Source organism: Giraffa tippelskirchi, chromosome 5 (assembly GCF_054371585.1).
Source record: "Giraffa tippelskirchi isolate mGirTip1 chromosome 5, T2T-mGirTip1v1.2.pri, whole genome shotgun sequence".
Taxonomy (NCBI): Eukaryota; Metazoa; Chordata; class Mammalia; order Artiodactyla; family Giraffidae; genus Giraffa; species Giraffa tippelskirchi.
In genome coordinates this window covers 16,716,679-16,736,067 of record NC_137279.1, presented here as the reverse complement: position 1 = coordinate 16,736,067, position 19,389 = coordinate 16,716,679, and the positions used below count along the sequence as shown (strand labels likewise).

General features: G+C 45.6%; 1 protein-coding gene across 50 annotated transcripts in view; it reads left to right on the top strand.

Moving 5' to 3' along the window:
* The window catches only part of RGSL1 (regulator of G protein signaling like 1), a 126,647-nt gene that overhangs the window by 101,482 nt on the left and 5,776 nt on the right, over positions 1-19,389 (top strand). For 28 of the 50 annotated variants that reach the window (XM_081485798.1, XM_081485792.1, XM_081485786.1 and 25 more), the window contains 6 exons: positions 1,784-1,922; positions 2,164-2,288; positions 5,137-5,246; positions 7,088-7,180; positions 8,231-8,297; positions 9,382-9,806. In XM_081485798.1, the coding sequence (XP_081341924.1) occupies positions 1,784-1,922; positions 2,164-2,288; positions 5,137-5,246; positions 7,088-7,180; positions 8,231-8,297; positions 9,382-9,418 (571 nt within the window). In that variant the 3' untranslated portion in view covers positions 9,419-9,806. Of the gene's footprint in view, positions 1-1,783; positions 1,923-2,138; positions 2,289-5,136; positions 5,247-7,087; positions 7,181-8,230; positions 8,298-9,381; positions 9,807-11,691; positions 11,771-19,389 lie in introns of those variants that run through there. The other 22 variants (XR_014052360.1, XR_014052362.1, XR_014052351.1 and 19 more) reach the window with 4 other exon arrangements.

Sequence of the window (19,389 nt, the reverse complement as noted above, 5' to 3'; positions counted from 1 at the left end):
ATCTTCCACTGGTACCCCAAGGAAGGGTTTGGCTCAGTTCCACATATATTTATTGATTGTTTATTATTTCTTAAGCACTGAATTTAGCATTGCAAATATAAAACAAACCTGCTAAGGCATGTTCTCTGTTCTCCAAGACCCCACCGACTAATGGGATGGCAGACAAAAAACACAAGTGGAAGTTAAGAAGTAGTATGATAGTTGTCAAGTCAAGCCCAGGAAGTACATTTAGACAACTGAGTGCTTAGGAGTGGTTTCTTAGGAGACAGGTTACCTAAGCTGAACTTTGAAGGATGAGTAGCAGTTAGTGAGATTTTTTTTTTTAAGTGTTCAAGGGGGAGGTGAGTGAGGAGCAGAAAAATACCAGCATGAACAGCCCTCCCTAGTGCTCCAAGTCCTGCCACCGTCATCTCTGCTTTCTCACTTGCCCTCTACAAACTTGTCCACACAGCAGCCAGAGCAGCCTTTTCTCAGTGTAGACTGATTATATCACTCTCCTGTTTAAAGCGTGCTGGCAGCTTCCCATTCCCACTGGGATGAAGTCCAGACATCCTCTCACTGCCTAAAGGGCCTTGATGAACAGAGCCTGCCTGTATCTTGGAGCTTACCTCACGCTACCTGCTACTTGCCCCATGGTCTAGCAAGGAGGGTCTCTGCTCTATCCTACCAGTGACCCCCAAGATGGTGCCTGCCTCAGAGCCTTTGCACTCCTGCCCTCTTGGCGGGAAGAAGCCCCTGCCCTCAGATCTTCAGATGACTGTCTTTTTCTTTTTCATTGTACAAGTCTCAGTGCCTCCCCCCTTTCCTATCACTCATGCCCTTTTGTTGTCTCCTTAGCACTCTACTGCATATTGAATCATTCATCTGTTTACTTAAATGTGCCTTCTTCCTCTCACTGATTATGAGCTCCTGGAAAGCAGGATATTGTTTACTGTGTTCACTGCTGAACCCCTGCTCCTGGAACTGCACCTGCACAGCGTAAAACCTTAATAACTATCCGCTGATCGAGTATATGAATGGACGTGTAGAATAGGGCTTATAATGGGAGGCCCGTGGTACCCTACTCTTAGGAAGATTTTAAACGGTTAAGATTTAAAATGGCCTGAGAGAAGTATGCTGTGTACTTAAGATAAGGTATAACTGACAGATATTTTGGTTAGTAAAAGAATATGCTGCTAGAAGACAAAAAGTAGTTGCTGCCAGGGGCTGGAGGAAAGGGGAAATGGAAGTTAGTGTTTATTGTGTATGGAGTTTTAGTTTGGGAAGATGAAAAAGTTTTGGAGTCAGATGATGGTGATGACTTCACAGTTTATATGAATGTACTTAATGTCACTGACCTCTACACTTAAAAATGATTAAACTGGAAATCTTATGTCCTGCATCTTTTACTATAATAAAAAAAATTTAAGGAAAGGAATATGTTGCTTCAGAGATGGTGGTAATTGTGAGAGGGTCAGCATAGGAGGGGAAAAAAGAGCAAGATAACACTTAGTCTTGAAATAGTTGCAGGCAAAACTGATGAAAGGTCCAGGATGGCTAAAGAAGGGAGGATGGGATAAATAATGGAGTTTGCAGTGAATAAATATACTTGAAGAAGCGCTTGGCATAACCTGTGACATGTGGTAGGTGCTCAACATTTGCCAGTGGATGAATTATGATTGAATGAAGGTCCTGGCCCAGGACTAGCTCTTATGTTTTGAGGACAGAAATAGATCTGGGCCAGAAACACTATTTAATCTTGCATTTTCTCCTTGCTGATTTCCTCTTTACTACTTCGTTTTAGATTTAATGATTTGGTGAGTTCAGCTCGTGTGCTACAAGTCAACCGGGCATACAATGAAAATGATGTGATCCTAATGAAGTCCAAAATTAGTATCATCCTAAAGCTGTACCTGCATGCAGATGTCCCTCCAAGGCTAAGAGTAAGGAGGACACCCACTCCTCTCTGGCCTTTTGCCAAGAAGCATTTCCCCCTACAAGAATCCTGAAAGCTTTCATAAGGCACCTCCTAAGTCTGGGTCAACCAGATGACCTTTACCTAGCAGTCCCATTAAAAACTTCTGCCTTTGGGGAGGGGATAGTCTTGAAAGTCCTGAGGTCCCAAAGAGGTTTCCTGCCTTCCCTGGAACCTCTTCCAGTGACAGGCTCCCACTCTGTGGGTAGGTGAACATCTCTGATGCCCAAAAGGACGCAATCCTTGCTGCCATTTCAGACGGCCACCTAGATCGGACCATCTTCCACGGGGCTATCATGTCTCTCTTCCCCGTCATTATGTACTTCTGGAAAAGGTAACTGTCTCCCTTCATCTGAGCACCATGAGGTCAGAAAAACACATTTGACTTTTGAGAGACCTTTCTGTCTTCCTCCAGCCCTCTGTTTCGGTTTCTCCTTGCGTGGGAACTACAGTGGTATATCCTTATCCTGCTCACCCACCCCATCCCTGACACTGAACACTGAATCAGAGGATGGAAGGCCATGCAAGGGGTGGGTAACTGGTTCCCCCTCTCTTCTGGGCTTGCTTGGAAGAGGTGTTAGGTTTTCTTAGGTTTAGGTTCCTCACCTAAAGATGAGGGTACATGTGTGCTCAGTTACTTTAGTCGTGTCTGACTCTTTGCCACCCCATGGACTGCAGCCCACCAGGCTCCTCTGTCCATGGGAATTCTCCAGGCAAGAATACTGGAGTGGGTTGCCATTTCCTCCTCCAGGAGATCTTCCCGACCCAGGGATCGAACCTGCCTTTCTTACATCTCCTGCATTGGCAAGCATGTTCTTTACCATTATCCCTACCTGGGAAAGCCCCAAGGATGAGAGTGGATTGCAACTACTTGGGGGGAAATTCTTTCAAGACTAACACAATTGTATTTGTGCTTAAGGAGCCTCATGGAGGCAGTAATCAGAAAACCTTTGCTCTGTTAGGCTCAAATCCCATAATTATCACTAGGGGCACAGCTATTAGATATTTCCATTTTCAAAGGAGATAGACAATCAGATTTGTATGCCATATCTCTCAAGATTAAAGTAGCAAATGTGGCCATTAACTCAAAATGAAAACATGGTGAGGAATCTGTGAAGGTCAAAATACAGACATTAAACTAACCAAATGGCTGCATGAGAGATACAACATGAGGCCCACTGGTTTCAGAACCTACTTATCATGGTTTGGGCTGAGAGACTAGCCCAGGTCCTCACAGTCTTCCCAGCCAGTTATTAACTCTTGTAATCCACTCCAGCTCCAGCTCATGCCATCGACATAGTGACTGGCAGTACCCTAGGGGATAGTGACCAGAGGACAGCTGGCTGAAATGTTCCCAGACCAGGCTGATTTGGCCATTTAGACTATTATGTGATTCTGACTCTTAAGGGTTCCCCTCTCCTACAAAAAAATGTTGTTCATTAAAATAGAAGTGTAAAGGTTGTTTATACTTCCCTCATAGCTCAGTCAGTAAAGGATCTGCCTGCAATGCAGGAGACCTGGGTGCAATCCCTGGGTCGGGAAGATCCCCTGGAGAAGGGAATGGCTCCACTTCAATATTTTTGCCTGGAGAATCCCATGGACAGAGGAGCCTGGCAGGCTACACTCCATGGGGTCATAAGAGTCGGACATGACTCAGTGACTAAACCACAGGTTGTTTCCCATCATCAGCCTTTACTTTAAAATCACCAAGATAATAAATTATTTAATGTAGAATTAAAAAAATACAGAAATCTAAGATCAAGATAATCAGTTTAGCTTTTTGTTTTATTTTTTATTATTATTATTTTGTGTGTGTGACCACGCCACGTGGCATGCAGAATCTTAGTTCCCCAACCAGGGATCAAACTTGTGCCCCTTGTAGTGAAAGCACAGAGTCTTAACCATTAGACCAACAGGGAAGCCTCCAGGTTAGCCTTCTGAACACCAATTTTTATCTAGCACTTAAATCTAGACTTGATTCTAGTTCTCCAAACCAGGACTCAGTGGAAACTCATCGTGAAACTTTCCAGACGTTTAGAAGCCCCTGAGAAATACATGCTGTTCCTGGTTGGAGTCAGTGCTCAGCTCTTCCTCAGACCTATTGAGGAAGTATAGAGGTGCTTCAGGCAGGCTTTGAATACCTAATCCTCATGGAGCCAGTTCTTTACTTCCTTTCCTATGCACTTAGAAAGAGTTTCACGTTGTGCAAACTGTGTTCGTGCACATTACCTCAGACAGCCTCTCATCAACACTGTGAGGTGGGTGGGGCAAAGTCTTAACTGTCACTATTTTATAGATGAGGAAACTGAGGTTCAGAGTGATTAAGGGACTCGCCCAGGATCACTTGGTAAGCAGTAAAACCAGAACTAGAAACCAGGTCTCTTGGTCTCTTAAGCACCATAAAGAATGCATTTGTGGCATAGTGGGTGGTTCATGATGAGAGGGACACCCAGTTCAGTAAGTGGAATGGGAAAAACCAACTGCGAATGAATAGAGTACCCTTCAGGGAGGAGGAGGAAGGGTGGAGGTCAAGACACCAAGAGGTCAGCAAGAGGACCTCCAAGAGGTCATCATCCAAGGGCAGGCTGACGGAGAGCAAGGGGTTAGAGCCCAGGGAGGAAGGGGTGGGGAGTGTTCCAGGGTTTCTAGGGAGCGAGAATTCCCAGGTTGCAGTGAGTCTACGTGAGGAACCAGGGTCTATTCCAGGGAAAGGGCTCTGGGGAATGAGCTGAGGGGATCACAGCCCCCAGTTAAGGAACAGGTTAGAAACTAAGAATCAGGCCCCTGGAGGAGGCCAGTCAGACGCTCTGGCTGTTCCAGATAGGGTTATAGATAGTGATCTCATCCCCCAGTCTAAGGCTGAAGTCAGTATCCCAGCAGTTAGCCCCACCCAGGCCTCAGTGCTGCACATTCTTTACAGACTCCATTCACTGGTGATTCCAGAAGGAAGTCCTAACATCCCGCCCAGGCCAGGCATTCACTGGAGCCGGGCCTGGACAAAGAGGCAGCCTCAGAAGGGCCTCTGACAGGCAGCTCTCTGAGGCCCAGGGCTCTCCTCCTCTCTGTAGGATACTACCCCCTCTCTGTGAGGACTGGTCCCCACCCACTTCCTCTGTGCTCAGTGGTCCAGCCCTTTCAGTGGGTCGTTTTCTCTCTGTGACCTGAAGCCATTTTTCTCACAGGTTTTGTGCCTGGAAGGCAATCCACTCTTACTTCCAGTACAGGGGAAAGAAGTTCAAGGACATAATAACTTCTCCAAAACCTCTGTACAAGTGCCCTCCTTGGAGTGGAGGTAAGCTTCACCGTGACCCACAGCCCCATTCTCTAGCAGACGAGATTCACGAAGGGAGAGCAAAGCCCGGAAGGACCAGCTGTAAGACTTCACAGAGGGCGTTTGCTGGGGGTTGGCCATCTTATTAACTTGGCCCTCAGAGAAGCATGAACACCTTATTTTATCTGTGGCTCTCAGTGCTAGCAAAAGGGTACCCCACCCACACACTGCTCCCCAGCAGTACCTCCTGGGGTGCCTCTGGGGACATAGATCTCAGACTCCATGGTCAGTAACGGAGGTGGTGAGCTACTTCACTACCATAGATGAAGGCTCCTGCTCCAACTATCTCCATCCAGCCCTACCATTTGAAAGAGCAAAAATGTTAGTCACTCAGTTGTGTCCAACACTTTGTGACCTTGTGGACTGTAGCCCATCTGGCTCCTCTGTCCATGGATTCTCTAGGCAAGAATACTGCAGTGGACTGCCATCCCCTCCTAGGGGATCTTCCTGACCCAGGGATCAAACCTGGGTTTCCCACATTGCTGGCAGATATTTTACCGTCTGAGCCACCAGGGAAGTGCATCTATTTTATAGTGTTAAGTGAGAAAATTAGGAAGTGGAGGGAGAGTGTGATTTTACATGGTAAATATATATAAATATGTATGTATGTAATTTTTATGAAACACAGGAAAGAACTTAGAAATAAAGGATCAATAGAATTATCCCTGGGTAGTGTGATTATGAGAGGCTTAAACAGTTATTATTAACATATATTAATCAATAAATATATACATATGTATGTTTTCTTAATACAGAGCAGTTAAACTCAGCCCCTTCCCAGATACCTGCTGTGACATCAGTACTTGAGCAAAAAAGGGAATTTTAAAGAGAGGGAGGAGTGGATCTCTCTGCAGTAGAAATTTCAGGGAACAAAGATAACGGGTCTGTGAACAGTACCAGCATCGGGACAAAACATGGAGACGGGACAAGAAACTTAAAAACAGCAGCTAACTGTCCTGAGACAACAGGAGCTGAGCGTTCTGTCATTTCAGCTCAAACCCGCCCCATTCTCATGTCTACTTCCTCAGATACCCACCCCTGCCCCTATTCCATCCCCCACAAACAAGCACCCCACCTGCTTCCTGGAGTGCAAACAAGGGTCCTTGAGGGTCATCTCTGGCTGACCCCCTGAATGGTAAGGGAAACAAGGCTGGCTGGTGTAGAGTGTCCTGCCCCTCTGAGAGTGTCCTCACCTTAGTCCAAAACACATCACCTACCTCTCTTGCTGCAGTCATCCCAAGGGTCAATGAACATTGCTCACCATCCTTGTCTCAGCAGACGGAAGTGTCACATCAGCTGATGGAAATCAGCAGTCTATTTAGGATGTGGGGCAGAATGTCCCTGGGGGTGCAAAGGCTTGTTTGGGATGCCAGTGGGGGTAGGGGAGGAGAGGAGCAGTAAGAAGAAAAGGAGAGGGAGGGGGCCAGGCAGGAAGGGCAAATGCTGCTCACTCAGAAGAGCCAGAAAGTGTCCCTTAGGGGTGGCCCCAGAGCTTCCAGCCTTTGGCTCCCTTCCTCCTACTGAGTTCCCAGGAAGCAAATGCCCAAATCTTTTCTGATGTCTGAAGAGGGCAGCAGGGCGCCTTGAGCTAAGGGTCAGGCCACCTGGAGAGTCCTGGACCATCTTGCTTCCCCTGTCTCAGCCTCACACACCTGATCTCAGTTGCAGAGGTGTGGATGTAGATAGTGTTCTATCACTCACATCCTATAATCTGAAGAATGGTAAACAGGGGCTTTCTTGCTGACTTACACAGACTTACTCTGTTGGGCATCGCTGTACTGTGCCCCTTCTTCCTTCCCCAGGAGACCACGCCATCCTAAGATTCACCTTGTGCAGAGGTATTGAGTGGTTGCGGCCTCAACCTCGGGATGTGACAGGAAGTTCAATCCAAAACTGTGAGTTGGAAGTGGAAGTCCACTAATATCAAAAGTCCACTGCTCAATTAGAGGGTGACGGGAAGGCCAACTCAGCCAAGCCTCCTTACTGACCAGGAAGAGACCAAGACCCCCAAAATGTGAAGTGACTGCCACTCACAAGCAATGGGGGGTGAGAACCAGGTGTCCTGACCACCCTTCCAGGGCTCCATGCACAGCTCTCATTTGAATAGTTACATCTTCCTGATGATGGCTCCTGGTATAGACCCTTGAAGGGGAATGCCTTAAGCTTCTCTGTCTCTCTCCTGGCTCTCAACCATTTCCAGGCGTGGTGGTCTCTTTATTAAGAGATGATCGTAACGTCCCAATGGGAACCTCTTCCTCCCACTGAGAGTACCTGCTGACTGAAACAGGACCCCCGCACCTTCTACTTTCCAAAGGCTCCTGCTACTGATCTTCTTATCCCTGTAATAAACTCTCTGGCTCTAGCTTCACATTTTGGGCTCCTTGTTATATCCTTTTTTCTTCTCCATCTTCAGCCTCAAGGAGTCAGTTCCACCCCTAAGCAGTAAACCTGCCTCTGTGGTCTACGTGGTCTCTCTCAACCAGCCTTTCCTTTCTATCCCAGTTGTCGGCATTTGTTCCCAGGTTGGGAGATACTGCTTCTCTGCTTCCCGAAGGCATGAGATGCCAGCTTGCCCTACCTGCTTGTTTGTTTATGTCCCCTTGTTGCTTAATGAGGGAGGCAGCTACAGAACATTGCCATGATCTGTAAAATCCAAACAGCCCTAAAGTCTTGTGATTCCAGTGCTCATCTGGCAGATTAATCTCCTTATTTTACTTCCTTGGATCTATGAGGTTGGCATCATGACCTCTGCATCCAAATGAAATGTCTCCTAAGGCAAAAAATATTATATTGCAGCCCAGAAATGAGGCTCCTAAATGTCCCTCGAGCACCACTGCTTCCCCCTCCCTTTCCCAACTCCTTCCCTGGAGGCTATCCTGGAATGACCTTCCAATGAGTGCCTGTGCCATTAGTGCTGATGTATTTTTCTCTGTATTTGTCTTTAGCTTCATCTAGCATCTTTACTCAGTCAAGACATGTGATCTCCACCATGCAGCTGTGTCCTGTCCCAGGGTAGGCACGAGCCGGAAGTCTTCTTCTTCGGTCCAGAAGAAGTTGCTTTGTCCAAGTATACGATGGGAGGGGGCAGAAACCTAGCTCCACATCCCAACACCCCTTGGCATACAGAACCAAGAAGTTGTGCTTCTCAAGAGGCGTATAGTCAGGCTAGTGAGGGAAGGGTTTCTCTATGGGTTGTTGTCCACCTCCATCAAAACGGACACTTTTAAGAAATTGGAGCCCCTGACCCACCTCTGGGTAGAATGCTATTGTTGGGGGAAGTGTCCCAGATGATCTTTTATTGCTGGCTGCCCTAATACTCCGAGGGCTCCCCAGGTGGCGCTAGTGGGTAAAGCACTCGCCTGCCATGCAGGAGAAGTAAGAGACATGGGTTCGATCCCTGGGTCAGGAAGATCCCATGGAGGAGGGCATGGTAACCCACTCTAGTATTGTTGCCTGAAGAAATCCCATGGACAGAGGAGCCTGGCGGGCTACAGTCCATAGGGTCGCAAAGAGTTGGACTTGACTGAAGCAACATAGCACACTAATACTCCAGTCCTTCAGAGTATAATGTATAAGACGGGAAAGAAGAGCTATTCTTCTGCATGGCCAAATATTACAATAAGGATGGAAAGGATTTGAGACTGTCAAAATCTGATTTAGCCTAATTCACTTCTGTACAAGCATCAGAGCAGGACTGATGGTAAGTTAGAGCTATAGGAGAATCCCTATAGGGGCATCATGGAAACAGTGCCAAAGAGCTACCGGAAGGTCAAGGTTAGAGACAGTAGGCTCTATGAATGGAGACCTGCTGCAAGTCCAAAAGGGGCTTGGAGCTGCCCAAGTATCATTTGCCAGTGCTGGTGCCTGGAAGACAAGCCAGAAACTTGGAGGCTCTTTGCACAGAAAGGCAATGCGTTGCTTCAGAGTTACAAGTTCTTGAAGAGGAACATGAGGATAAGAATGCGGGGGGTAAAAGGGTTTCGGTTTTGGCCATCACCACACTTAAAGGGAAGGACAGCAACCAACCAGCAGAGAGTACAGTGCTAGTTACCTCAATGCCACTGTGATAACTGGCCACTCTTCTCTCTTCCTTCAGACCAAAGTTACCCAGCACCAAAAAGGAGAAGAAGTAATCAAGTCAGACCCCCAACAGAGGCACATCATCTCTCAGAAGCCTCCTCCCACTGACAGAACCTTTTCTGGTCAGAAATGAAATGCCCTGACGCCATCTGCCCCTGGAAAGGTCAGTCGGGGAGCGGCCCAGACATGGCGGGACCAGACTGTAGTGGCTAAGATGGGAGTGGAGAGCATGGACAGAAGCACCTCTAACCCCCACCCCATCCTGTCCTGGAGTCAGAGACAGTCTTTCCATGGTGGGTGTGCAACAGAACACCTACCCTCAGGGTCTGGACACCTGTCGCACTCTGCAGCCGCATGGCCTTGAGCAAATCCTTGACACAAGGTGGTTGAAGAATCCCAGGAGACCTGTGTGCAGATGGCATTAAACACTCTAGGAAGCAAGGTACTGTTTTATCAGATCAGATCTTTTGTTGCTAGGATCCTCCCGTTTGGACCATGACTCACACCCCCGTTGTCTCAGCAGATCCTCACAACCCTGTGAGTGACCATGTCTGAGATCATTTATTTTTAAATAGATGAAGAACTGGCACACAGAGAAGGTAAATGAATTTCTCAAGATCACTAAGTAGTAAGTGGCAGAGTCTGGACCAGAACACATCACTTCCGATTCTCTGGCCAATTCTCATTGCGTGGTGACCATCTGCACAACTTTCGACACCAAAGGAAGAGTCCTTCCCTCGAATTCTGCCCATTTGCCAAATTAACTGATAAAGAGACTCAGGAAAATGTCTAGCCTAGAAGCCAAATCACTGTCATCAGAATGGCCAGGCCCATTTTCTGTCCTTTGAAGACAATTGGGAGTAAAATGAGTCAGAATATCCTAAATAAGCCCTCCACATGGCTCATTGATTCTATGGGTTGCAAGACAAGGAAAAACTAGAAAGCTTATTGGAGAATCTGGTCTCATTTCCAGACAAAGTATCCTGCTATGCTGATGACCTTTATTCCCTAGACTTGTCTCAAGATGATAAGTGTTGAGATGTGAGGACAGCAGGGCTCATGCCCACCCAGGACTGTAGAATCATCTGGGTGGGGCTGTGACTGTGACAGGTCCAGGAATACTGTAGGCAAATATGACTAGGGTGGGTCTGGATATAGGCAAGGAGTGGGGAGCCTCTTGGGCACTGGGACAAAGTCCAGCAGAGCAAGCATTCAACATAAGGGGACCCAGAGGAAGGGAGTAAGGCCTCCTCCCCCAACAGGGTCAGGGCTCCAGAAAAGGACTTCAGTTAACAGAAGCAGCAGAGGGCATGAGACAGAATTCCAGTTCCCAAAACTCAGGCAAGAAACTAAGGCAAGATGCCAGGAAAAGGATGGAGAAGAGCCCTGGTACTGGAACTGAGGTGCCAGGAATGAGCTTGATCCAAAAGAACAGGAATCAGAACATGGAACCGGAGAAGATGTCAGGCCAGCAACAAGGTGATGGATGAGGATCTAATAAAATACCAGCTCAGGGCCATTGCCTGCCTACCCTTGCAATGGGCTGAGGCAAGGCTGGACCCATAGGCTGGCAGGAAGTGAGTCCTGCTGGAGGAAAAGAAAGGTTGTTCAGTGGACTCATTCAAAACTGTGATCTTTGCTTGTTTTTCAATTCTCTTTCTCTCTCTGCACGCTCACTCATAGTATATTCATGCACAGGTATGCAAGCATATGCAAACATGTTATTTAAAGGGCCTCATGACACTTAGGAGGACCACTCTGAGTAGGAAAAAACTGTACTCTTTTATTGAGTCTCACTGATTGCTTCCCACGGTTTCTTATTCTCTCACTTCAGAGATCTCTGAAGTGAGAGAATAAGAAACTTCAGATCCTCAGAGATCTGGTGTTAGAGATAACACCAGAAGTAGATAAATGTCCCAAAGTCCATCACCTGTAGGATGCAGGTGAGTCATGTAAGAGGGTAAAGTAACCCCCAAGAGATAACAAGGTGGTAGAGGCTGTGATAAGCTGGATAACACAGCTCAAAGGGGACATTGACAATCAGCTCGAGCTGCCAACCCAGTGCTGTCAGAGTTCTTGGGGAAAAAAATGAAAGAAAGAAAAGGAAGGAGGGAGAGAAGGAGTGAGAGAAGGAAGAAGGGGAGAAAAGGGGGAAGGAAGGAAAAAGAAAAATAAAAAAGAACGAGATGTCTAGAATGTTTATAACATGTGCAGGTTAAGCAAAACCTGGATGTGGACAAGCTTGGTCCACAGCCCAGTGAGCTGCAGTTTCTGCTTTGAGCTATTTCTTTCCCTGTGAAATTATGTTTGGGTCCTGGGTCATCAGAATGGAGGAAGAGATGTCGCCACAGTAGACCTACAGGGGCCATGGACCTCTAAGGAAAAGGCTGAGGCAGAAGAGACAGGTAAGGAAGCCGGTCTACTCTTGTCCCTTGTATTCCTTTTCTTTTTTAATTAATTAATTTAGTGTGCTGAGTCTTAGTTGCCTCAGGCAGGATCTTTAGTTGCGGCATGCAGACTCTTTAGTTGTTGCTTGTGGGGTCTAGTTCCCTGACCAGGGATCGAGCCTGGACCCCCTGCATGGGGAGTGTGGAGTCTTAGCCACTGGACCATCAGGGAAATCCCTTGTATTTGTTTCCTGTTCCTACCGTAATGAATGATTGGAAACTTAGTGGCTTAAAACAACATCAAATTATTACCTTACAGTTGTGAAGGTCACAAGTCTGACCTGGGACTCATGGGGCTAATATCAAGGTGTGCAGGACTGCATTCCTTTGTAGAAGCTCTATGGATGGAGCCATGTCCTTGCTAGTTCAGGTTGTTGGGAGAATACAGTCCCTGTGATTGGAGACTAAGGTCTTGTTTCATTGCTGACTGTCGGGCTTTTCTTGGCCCAATTGAAAAAGCCTCAGCTGCTCAGTGGCAGACACAAGACCGTTGACAACTCAACCACAGGCTAGGTTTCCACATTCATCTCTTGCCTCTCCTGCTCATGAACTCCAACCTCCAGCAACACGATTGTCTAAAATGACCTTCCCTTTCTTTTCCACTGGGTGATAAGAGACATCCCAGCGCTGACAGCTTCTCCTTTCCCCTCTTACCCTTCTGTTTCTGCAACAGGTTCCCTCCACTTTTCAGAGATAACTGTCCGTGTATGGGCTTCCCAGGAGGCACTAATGGTAAAGAACCCACCTGCAAATGCAGGAGACATAAGAGACACGGGTTCAATCCCTGGGTCAGGAAGATCCCCTGGAGGAGGAGATGGCGACCCACTCCAGTATGCTTGCCTGGAGAATCCCATGGACAGAGGAGCCGAGCGGGCTGCAGTCCATGGGGTCGCAAAGAGTCAGACATGACTGAAGCAACTTAACATGCACGTCTGTGCCTCACTTACTAGACTATATACTTTTATAGGGCAGAGACCATGTCCTATTGTTCTTCATACCTCCAACACCTAGCACAGTAATGCACGTAATAGTTGCCCCATCAATACACATTGAAAGCATTTGTAAGCGAACTGTGTTGGGCGCTAAGAATGGAGTGGCAAAAACAGAATATGCAGTTCATGGCTGCCCTGACCTTATAGCCAGTTATGCTGACCTCACAGTCCATTAGAGTAGACAGTGCTGTTGACCAGAAAATCGAATTAGTAATCAATACAATTGTGACCAGCACAATAAAGAAGAAATATCCAAATTTCCTTATGAAACATTTTCATATTCCAATAATGCTTGATGCTTTCAGAACTTTCTGTTTTTTAAAGGAAGCTCATATAACCCATTCAGACTGAAGGCTGACAGAAAGAAACAGAGGAAAACAGAGCAAAAGAGCCTGATAGAGACCGAACCTGAAGTCTTGCAGGCCAAATGCACACCACAGGGACCAGGCACCAAGTTGGGGGCGAGGACATTAGTTGCTGGTACCCTCTTTCCACCTTTTCCCCTAACTTCTCAGAACATGAAGAAAGTGATTGACCAGGAGTGGTATAGCTGAAGAGCTAAATCCTGAGAAAATTCTAAAAGGAATTCCTCCAACAAGATATGTGGTCCATGGGGGTGTGAGCCTTCACCGCCCCTTTTAACAGCAGAGTCCCTCTGGAGTTTTCATCTCTCAGACTTGTCCACACTGAGCCTCCAGAAATTCATTAGTTACCCTGCTTATTTAACTTACATGCAGAGTACATCATGAGAAATGTTGGGCTGGATGAGGCACAAGCTGGAATCAAGATTGCCAGGAGAAATATCAATAACCTCAGATATGCAGATGACACCACCCTAATGGCAGAAAGTGAAGAAGAACTAAAGAGCATCTGGATGAAAGTGAAAGAGGAGAGTGAAAAAGTTGGCTTAAAGCTCAGCATTCAGAAAACTAAGATCATGGCATCCGGTCCCATAACTTCATGGCAAATAGATGGGGAAACAGTGGCTGACTTTATTTTTGGGGGCTCCAAAATCACTGCAGATGGTGACTGCAGCCATGAAATTAAAAGACACTTACTCCTTGGGAGGAAAGTTATGACCAACCTAGACAGCATATTAAAAAGCAGACATTGCTTTGCCAACAAAGGTCCATCTAGTCAAGGCTATGGTTTTTCCAGTGGTCATGTATAGATGTGAGAGTTGGACTATAAAGAAAGCTGAGCACCGAAGAATTGATGCTTTTGAACTGTGGTGTTGGAGAAGACTCTTGAGAGTCCCTTGGACTGCAAGGAGATCCAACCAGTCCATCCTAAAGGAGATCAGTCCTGGGTATTCATTGGAAGGTCTGATGTTGAAGCTGAAACTCCAATACTTTGACCACCTGATGCGAAAGGCTGACTCACTTGAAAAGACCCTGATGCTGGGAAAGATTGAAGGCAGGAGGAGAAGAGGATGACAGAGGATGATGGTTGGATGGCATCAATGACTCACTGGACATGAGTTGGGTAAACTCCAGGAGTTGGTGATGGACAGGGAGGCCTGGCGTGCTGCGGTCCATGGGGTCACAAAGAGTCGGACATGACTGAGCGACTGAAATGGACTGAACTGACAACTTAGGTTTTCTTATCCTGTTGCTGGTTCTCACTGAGGTGGGTTTCTGCTCTTGAAGTTAGGATTCTCTGCATTCAGCTCTCTCGCTTGGGGAGTAGTCATTTGTCCTGTGACTTCATTTCTCTGACAGATCGAAGAGGAATTGATTTTTCAGTTCAACTTTTTACTTATCGTGAGAACAGAGTGATGATTTCTAAGCTCCTTATGTGTTGGATCAGAAAGAAGCCTGAAGTTTCCAGGAGATTTCTTTTTTTTGGAAAAGCTTAAGCCTGGGCCCCACCAAGGTTCTGACTTAATTATTCTAGGATGGGCCCCAAATTATTCTAACATAGAGCTAGTTTCAAGAACTACTGATATGTACCATATACAGTTTATTGCTAAAGAAGAGTGAGTGAGTGAAAGTTGCTCAGTCATGTCCAACTCTTTGCGACCCCATGGACTATACAGTCCATGGAATTCCCCAGGCCAGAATACTGGAGTGGGCAGCTGTTCCCTTCTCCAGGGGATCTTCCCAACCTAGGAGTCAAACCCAGGTCTCCCACATTGCAGGTGGATTCTTTACCAGCTGAACCACCAGGGAAGCCCAAGAATACTGGAGTGGGTAGCCTATCCCTTCTCCAGCAGATCTTCCTTACCCAGGAATCGAACTGGGGTCTCCCACATTGCAGGCGGATTTCATTGCAACTGAGCCACCAGGAAGCCCAAAGAAGGAGAAAGGAAGATAATAATGAGAATGAGCACAGAGGGCTTTCTCTTCTGGTCACCCTATTTTAATTTCACTTATTCTCCCTATTTTCCAACCCCTTAATCTACCATACTTTTATCCCTGGTCATTATCACCTTTTAGTGTGCCATATCATTTTTTGTATTTTATTGTTTTATTGTTTTATGTGACCATGCTGAATCTTAGTTGTAACATGCAAGATCTAGCTCCCTAACAAGGGATCGAACCCTGTATTGAGAGTTCAGAGTCTTAACCACTGGACCACCAGGGAAGTCCCTCTATACCTATATTAATGCTAAATTCCATCTTCCACCTCTCTAATTCTCTGTGAGGACAGAGATCTTGGTTTGTTCACTGTAGTGTTTCTTCTTTAATCACTGAAGATAGCAAAACACCGTTCTCTCCATGACATAATCACCTGCTTCCTGGACTTCTGGCCACTGAGGCTTTATCATGAAAGAAATACAAAGCTATCATACTTCAGTCACTTTCATTTGGGCTTTATCAAAAGAGCTACTAAGTAAAAATCCTACTTGATTACCTCAATTTTACAAAATCACAAAAACAGAATCCCACCTAATACTACAGAAGAGGAGAGAATTTTCAGGAGAGAAAGAGAGAATGAAAATCTCTGGATTGATAGTTCTTCCTGCTGGAGTTCATCCCTCCTGGAGATACAAAATCACTTTAGGATTCTTGTGTTAAGCATTCATAGGCTTCTATTAGGGATAAACATAGTGATAGGCACATACTAATCTTTAAAAACAATAAAAATAAGTATTATTAACATCTAATCTTGTTAATGTTTCTCTAGAGCCTCTGAAAATCCAACCCCCCTGTTTTATTCCACTCACTTCTATTTGTTATTAGCCTTTCTTAAGCTAAGCAAACAGTCCATAAAGCAATTAAAGCATGACTCCAGTGAAAAACACTGTGGAAGAAATGAGACTTTGTGATACTTTTTTCCCTTGATATTTCTATTTCCTGCAATAGAAGAAGAGAGCAGGAGCAGAAAAGATTTGCTGCAAGCCTGTCATGAGCTAGGTGATTAACAATAGCAGCAACCGATATTAAGTACCTACTATATGTCAGGCACTATGCTGGCCGTGTTGGCAATTCTGAGAGCCCTGAAGAAAGAGAAAGGGAAAGTTGGATTTCCCAACGTTTCCTCTGGACGGAGGTTCTGCTGCCCTTTATCCAAAGCATCTTGAAACCCCACTGTCCTAAAGTGGAGGCGAGTGGGCAATGAGAAGAAGCTGTCCTTGGAGTTAGCTCCATGACTTACCAGTTTCCCAGGCTGCAGGAGGAACCCTTCAAAAATCAATTATAGTGAATTTAAGAAGCATCTCCTATGCACCTATAACATGTCAGACACTGTACCAGGCTCCCGGGAAACAGGCATAAACGCCACCTGCCTCTGAATTCAGCACGTGGGGTAGAGTTGTTGCCTTAAGTGTGTGCAAGCTAACACCAAAGAAAGTTTCAACTGCAAACAAATTTCAGAGGAAGCTGGGCTGGTGGGAGGGACGACAGACTAAGAGTCCACGAGCCTGACACTATTACTACTTGGTTATTCCACAGGCCAGGGGAAGTTAGGGACCTGACAGCTGCTTCTCTTATAAGCAAATGTCCTGAAATAATTTGAGAGACACCAGAAAGCATCCTAATGTCCTTCCTTACCTCCCGACATGACACCTGCTGTCACACCTTTCAATTGTATATTTTTCGGGCCCTCAGCATTCCTTTCGAGACCCATATTAACATGACAGAGCCCCCTGGGGGTGGAAGGATCAACCAAACACAACAAATTTTACCAAACCACCTATTCAGTGCCAAACACAATGAACAAGAAAAAAATCTCGACCTTCTAGATGCTTATATATTAAAGAAAGGCTTATAATGAGATAATTCTAACTTAATGGTGACATATTACACTCATAGAAGCATTTACTTCTCCATTCAATAAAAATATATCAAAATTTGCTTTGTTCCAGGCACTGTACTGAGTGTCAGAGATGGAATATAATGATGAATATGACAGACAGCATTACTGCTATCACAGAGCTTATGTTCTCATCATCATGAAAAAGAAAGGTTTTTTTTATGTGAAAAAAATTTGATAATTTCAGATAACATTCAGATAGTGTTATGGTGTCCTCAAAAATAATGACAGTTATGAACAACTTTGGATAAGGGGAAGGCCCATCAAAGTACAGACACTGTAGCTGAGGACTAGATTATGGAAAGGAACTAGATACAAATTCCAGGCAGAGGGGTGAACAAGAGCCACAACCTCCAGGAGGCAAAGGTCTCAGCATTCTTGAGGAACAGAGATAAGGCCCGTGCGGGAGGAGTTGAGCCTGCCAGGTAAGAAGAGAGCAAAGCAATGAGCACAATACAGATGCCGCCAGCTCACACAAGGCCCTGCATAATGTGGCAACAGTTGGGTTTTATCCTAACTGCCATGGAAAGTCACTGAAGGATTTTCATCAGGGAAGTGACCTGATGTGATCCATGTTTTTTCAAGATCACTTTGTGGATAAAAGATTGTTGGAGCATGAGGACGAAAGCATGAAAGTAACCAATTACTCAAGGCTCATGTTTCAGTCCACACAAGAAATGATGATGGTCAGAGCACAGCAGACAAAGATGGGTGTGAACAGATTTAGAATTTATTTTGGTGTGAGAACCTACTGGATTTGTTAATAGATTGGATGTGGGGGCATGGGGGAAAAAAAGAAGCAAAAGATGGATAATTTGTAAGCAATTATGTGGATAAATTTCAGAACATGTATATCATCTGCCTGTTTATGATGATATTAGCCATGGCTCTTGAAAAGATCACTACAGGGAAAGAGAAAAGAGTGACTTGCTTGAGGATTAATTTGGGGACACTCAGTGTTTAGCGTTTGAGCAGAGGAGGAGCTAGCTGGCAAAGGACAGTGTGGAGGAACAACCAGTGGGGAGGAAAAGCAGGTGAGTGTGATGCTGAGAGTGCTAAAGAAGACAGGGGCATGGGCAAAAGAACAGTTATCTGAATGAGCTGTGGTGTAAGCTTGATGAAGACAGAGAAGGACCATTGGATTTGGTTGCTCTGAAGGTCATGGGTAATTTTGACCTCCTAGGCTGGCTCAGACTGTAAAGCGTCTGCCTACAATGCAGGAGACCCAGGTTCGATCCCTGGGTTGGGAAGATCCCCTGGAGAAGGAAATGGCAACCCACTCCAGTACTCTTGCCTGGAAAATCCCATGGACAGAGGATCCTAGTATGCTACAGTCCATGGGGTCGCAAAGAGTCGGACACAACTGAGCGACTTCACTTTCACTAGGCTTAATGAAGGAATGGATGAAAAGCCCCGAGACACATCCTCACGGTGACCACCCAGCCTTCCTGAACTCCTGTAGCTGAGGACTAGATGATGAAAAGGATGATGAAAAGCCAGCCTTGACTGTCCAGAAAAACCACACTCTGTGGACTTGCAGAACTGGGTTTGCACCTTGGCTCTTCCACTTACAACCCTTACGTAGCAATCCTTTTTGAGCATTAGTTGCGTCTTCTCTAAAATGGGAATAATTGCATCTTATGGCAATGTCATGTGTGTTTGGGGATGTCATATGTAAAAGTATTTGGCTCTAGAAAACGGTAGGTGCTCAAGAGGTGGCAACGATTACTCTTAACGTAATTTTCTCTCTTATGTTGCTTGTTTAGTGCATCCTAGGCAGGCAAGTTCCCCTCATCTCTGGGTAACTGGTACCGCTGCTTGCCAAGTCCATGCACAGAATCACGGTGCCTAACACAGCACCTAACGTGAACTACAAGCTCAATTAAATGTTTGTGATAATGGCAACTGAATCAGAGATACTTACAGCATATCCACAGAACCCCTTAGAGGAGTAAAGAAGGGAGAAAAATGATCAGATCTTTTTCTACAAGGACACCCAGGGTGTCCCAGATTAATGGAGGGCTAAAATTAGGTTCCTTTTCCCATTACTAAAGAGCAGAATGCCTTTCTTAAAATTTACCCAGGAGTTAATCATTGAGCATTTCCTTCTGTAGATATCACCACTCTCTAAAGTGGAAATGTCACTCAGAAAATCAGACATTCAGATAATTCAGTTTTACTGAATTTTACTAACGGACATTTGATTGTCATGTCTAAGTACTCACTACAAATCAGAAAATCAGATCTTACTTTTAAAACTTAAAACTGCTGCTCCTGAAACCTGAAAGGGAAGTCTTAAGTTTCTTCCATCCCTTGTTAATTTCATTC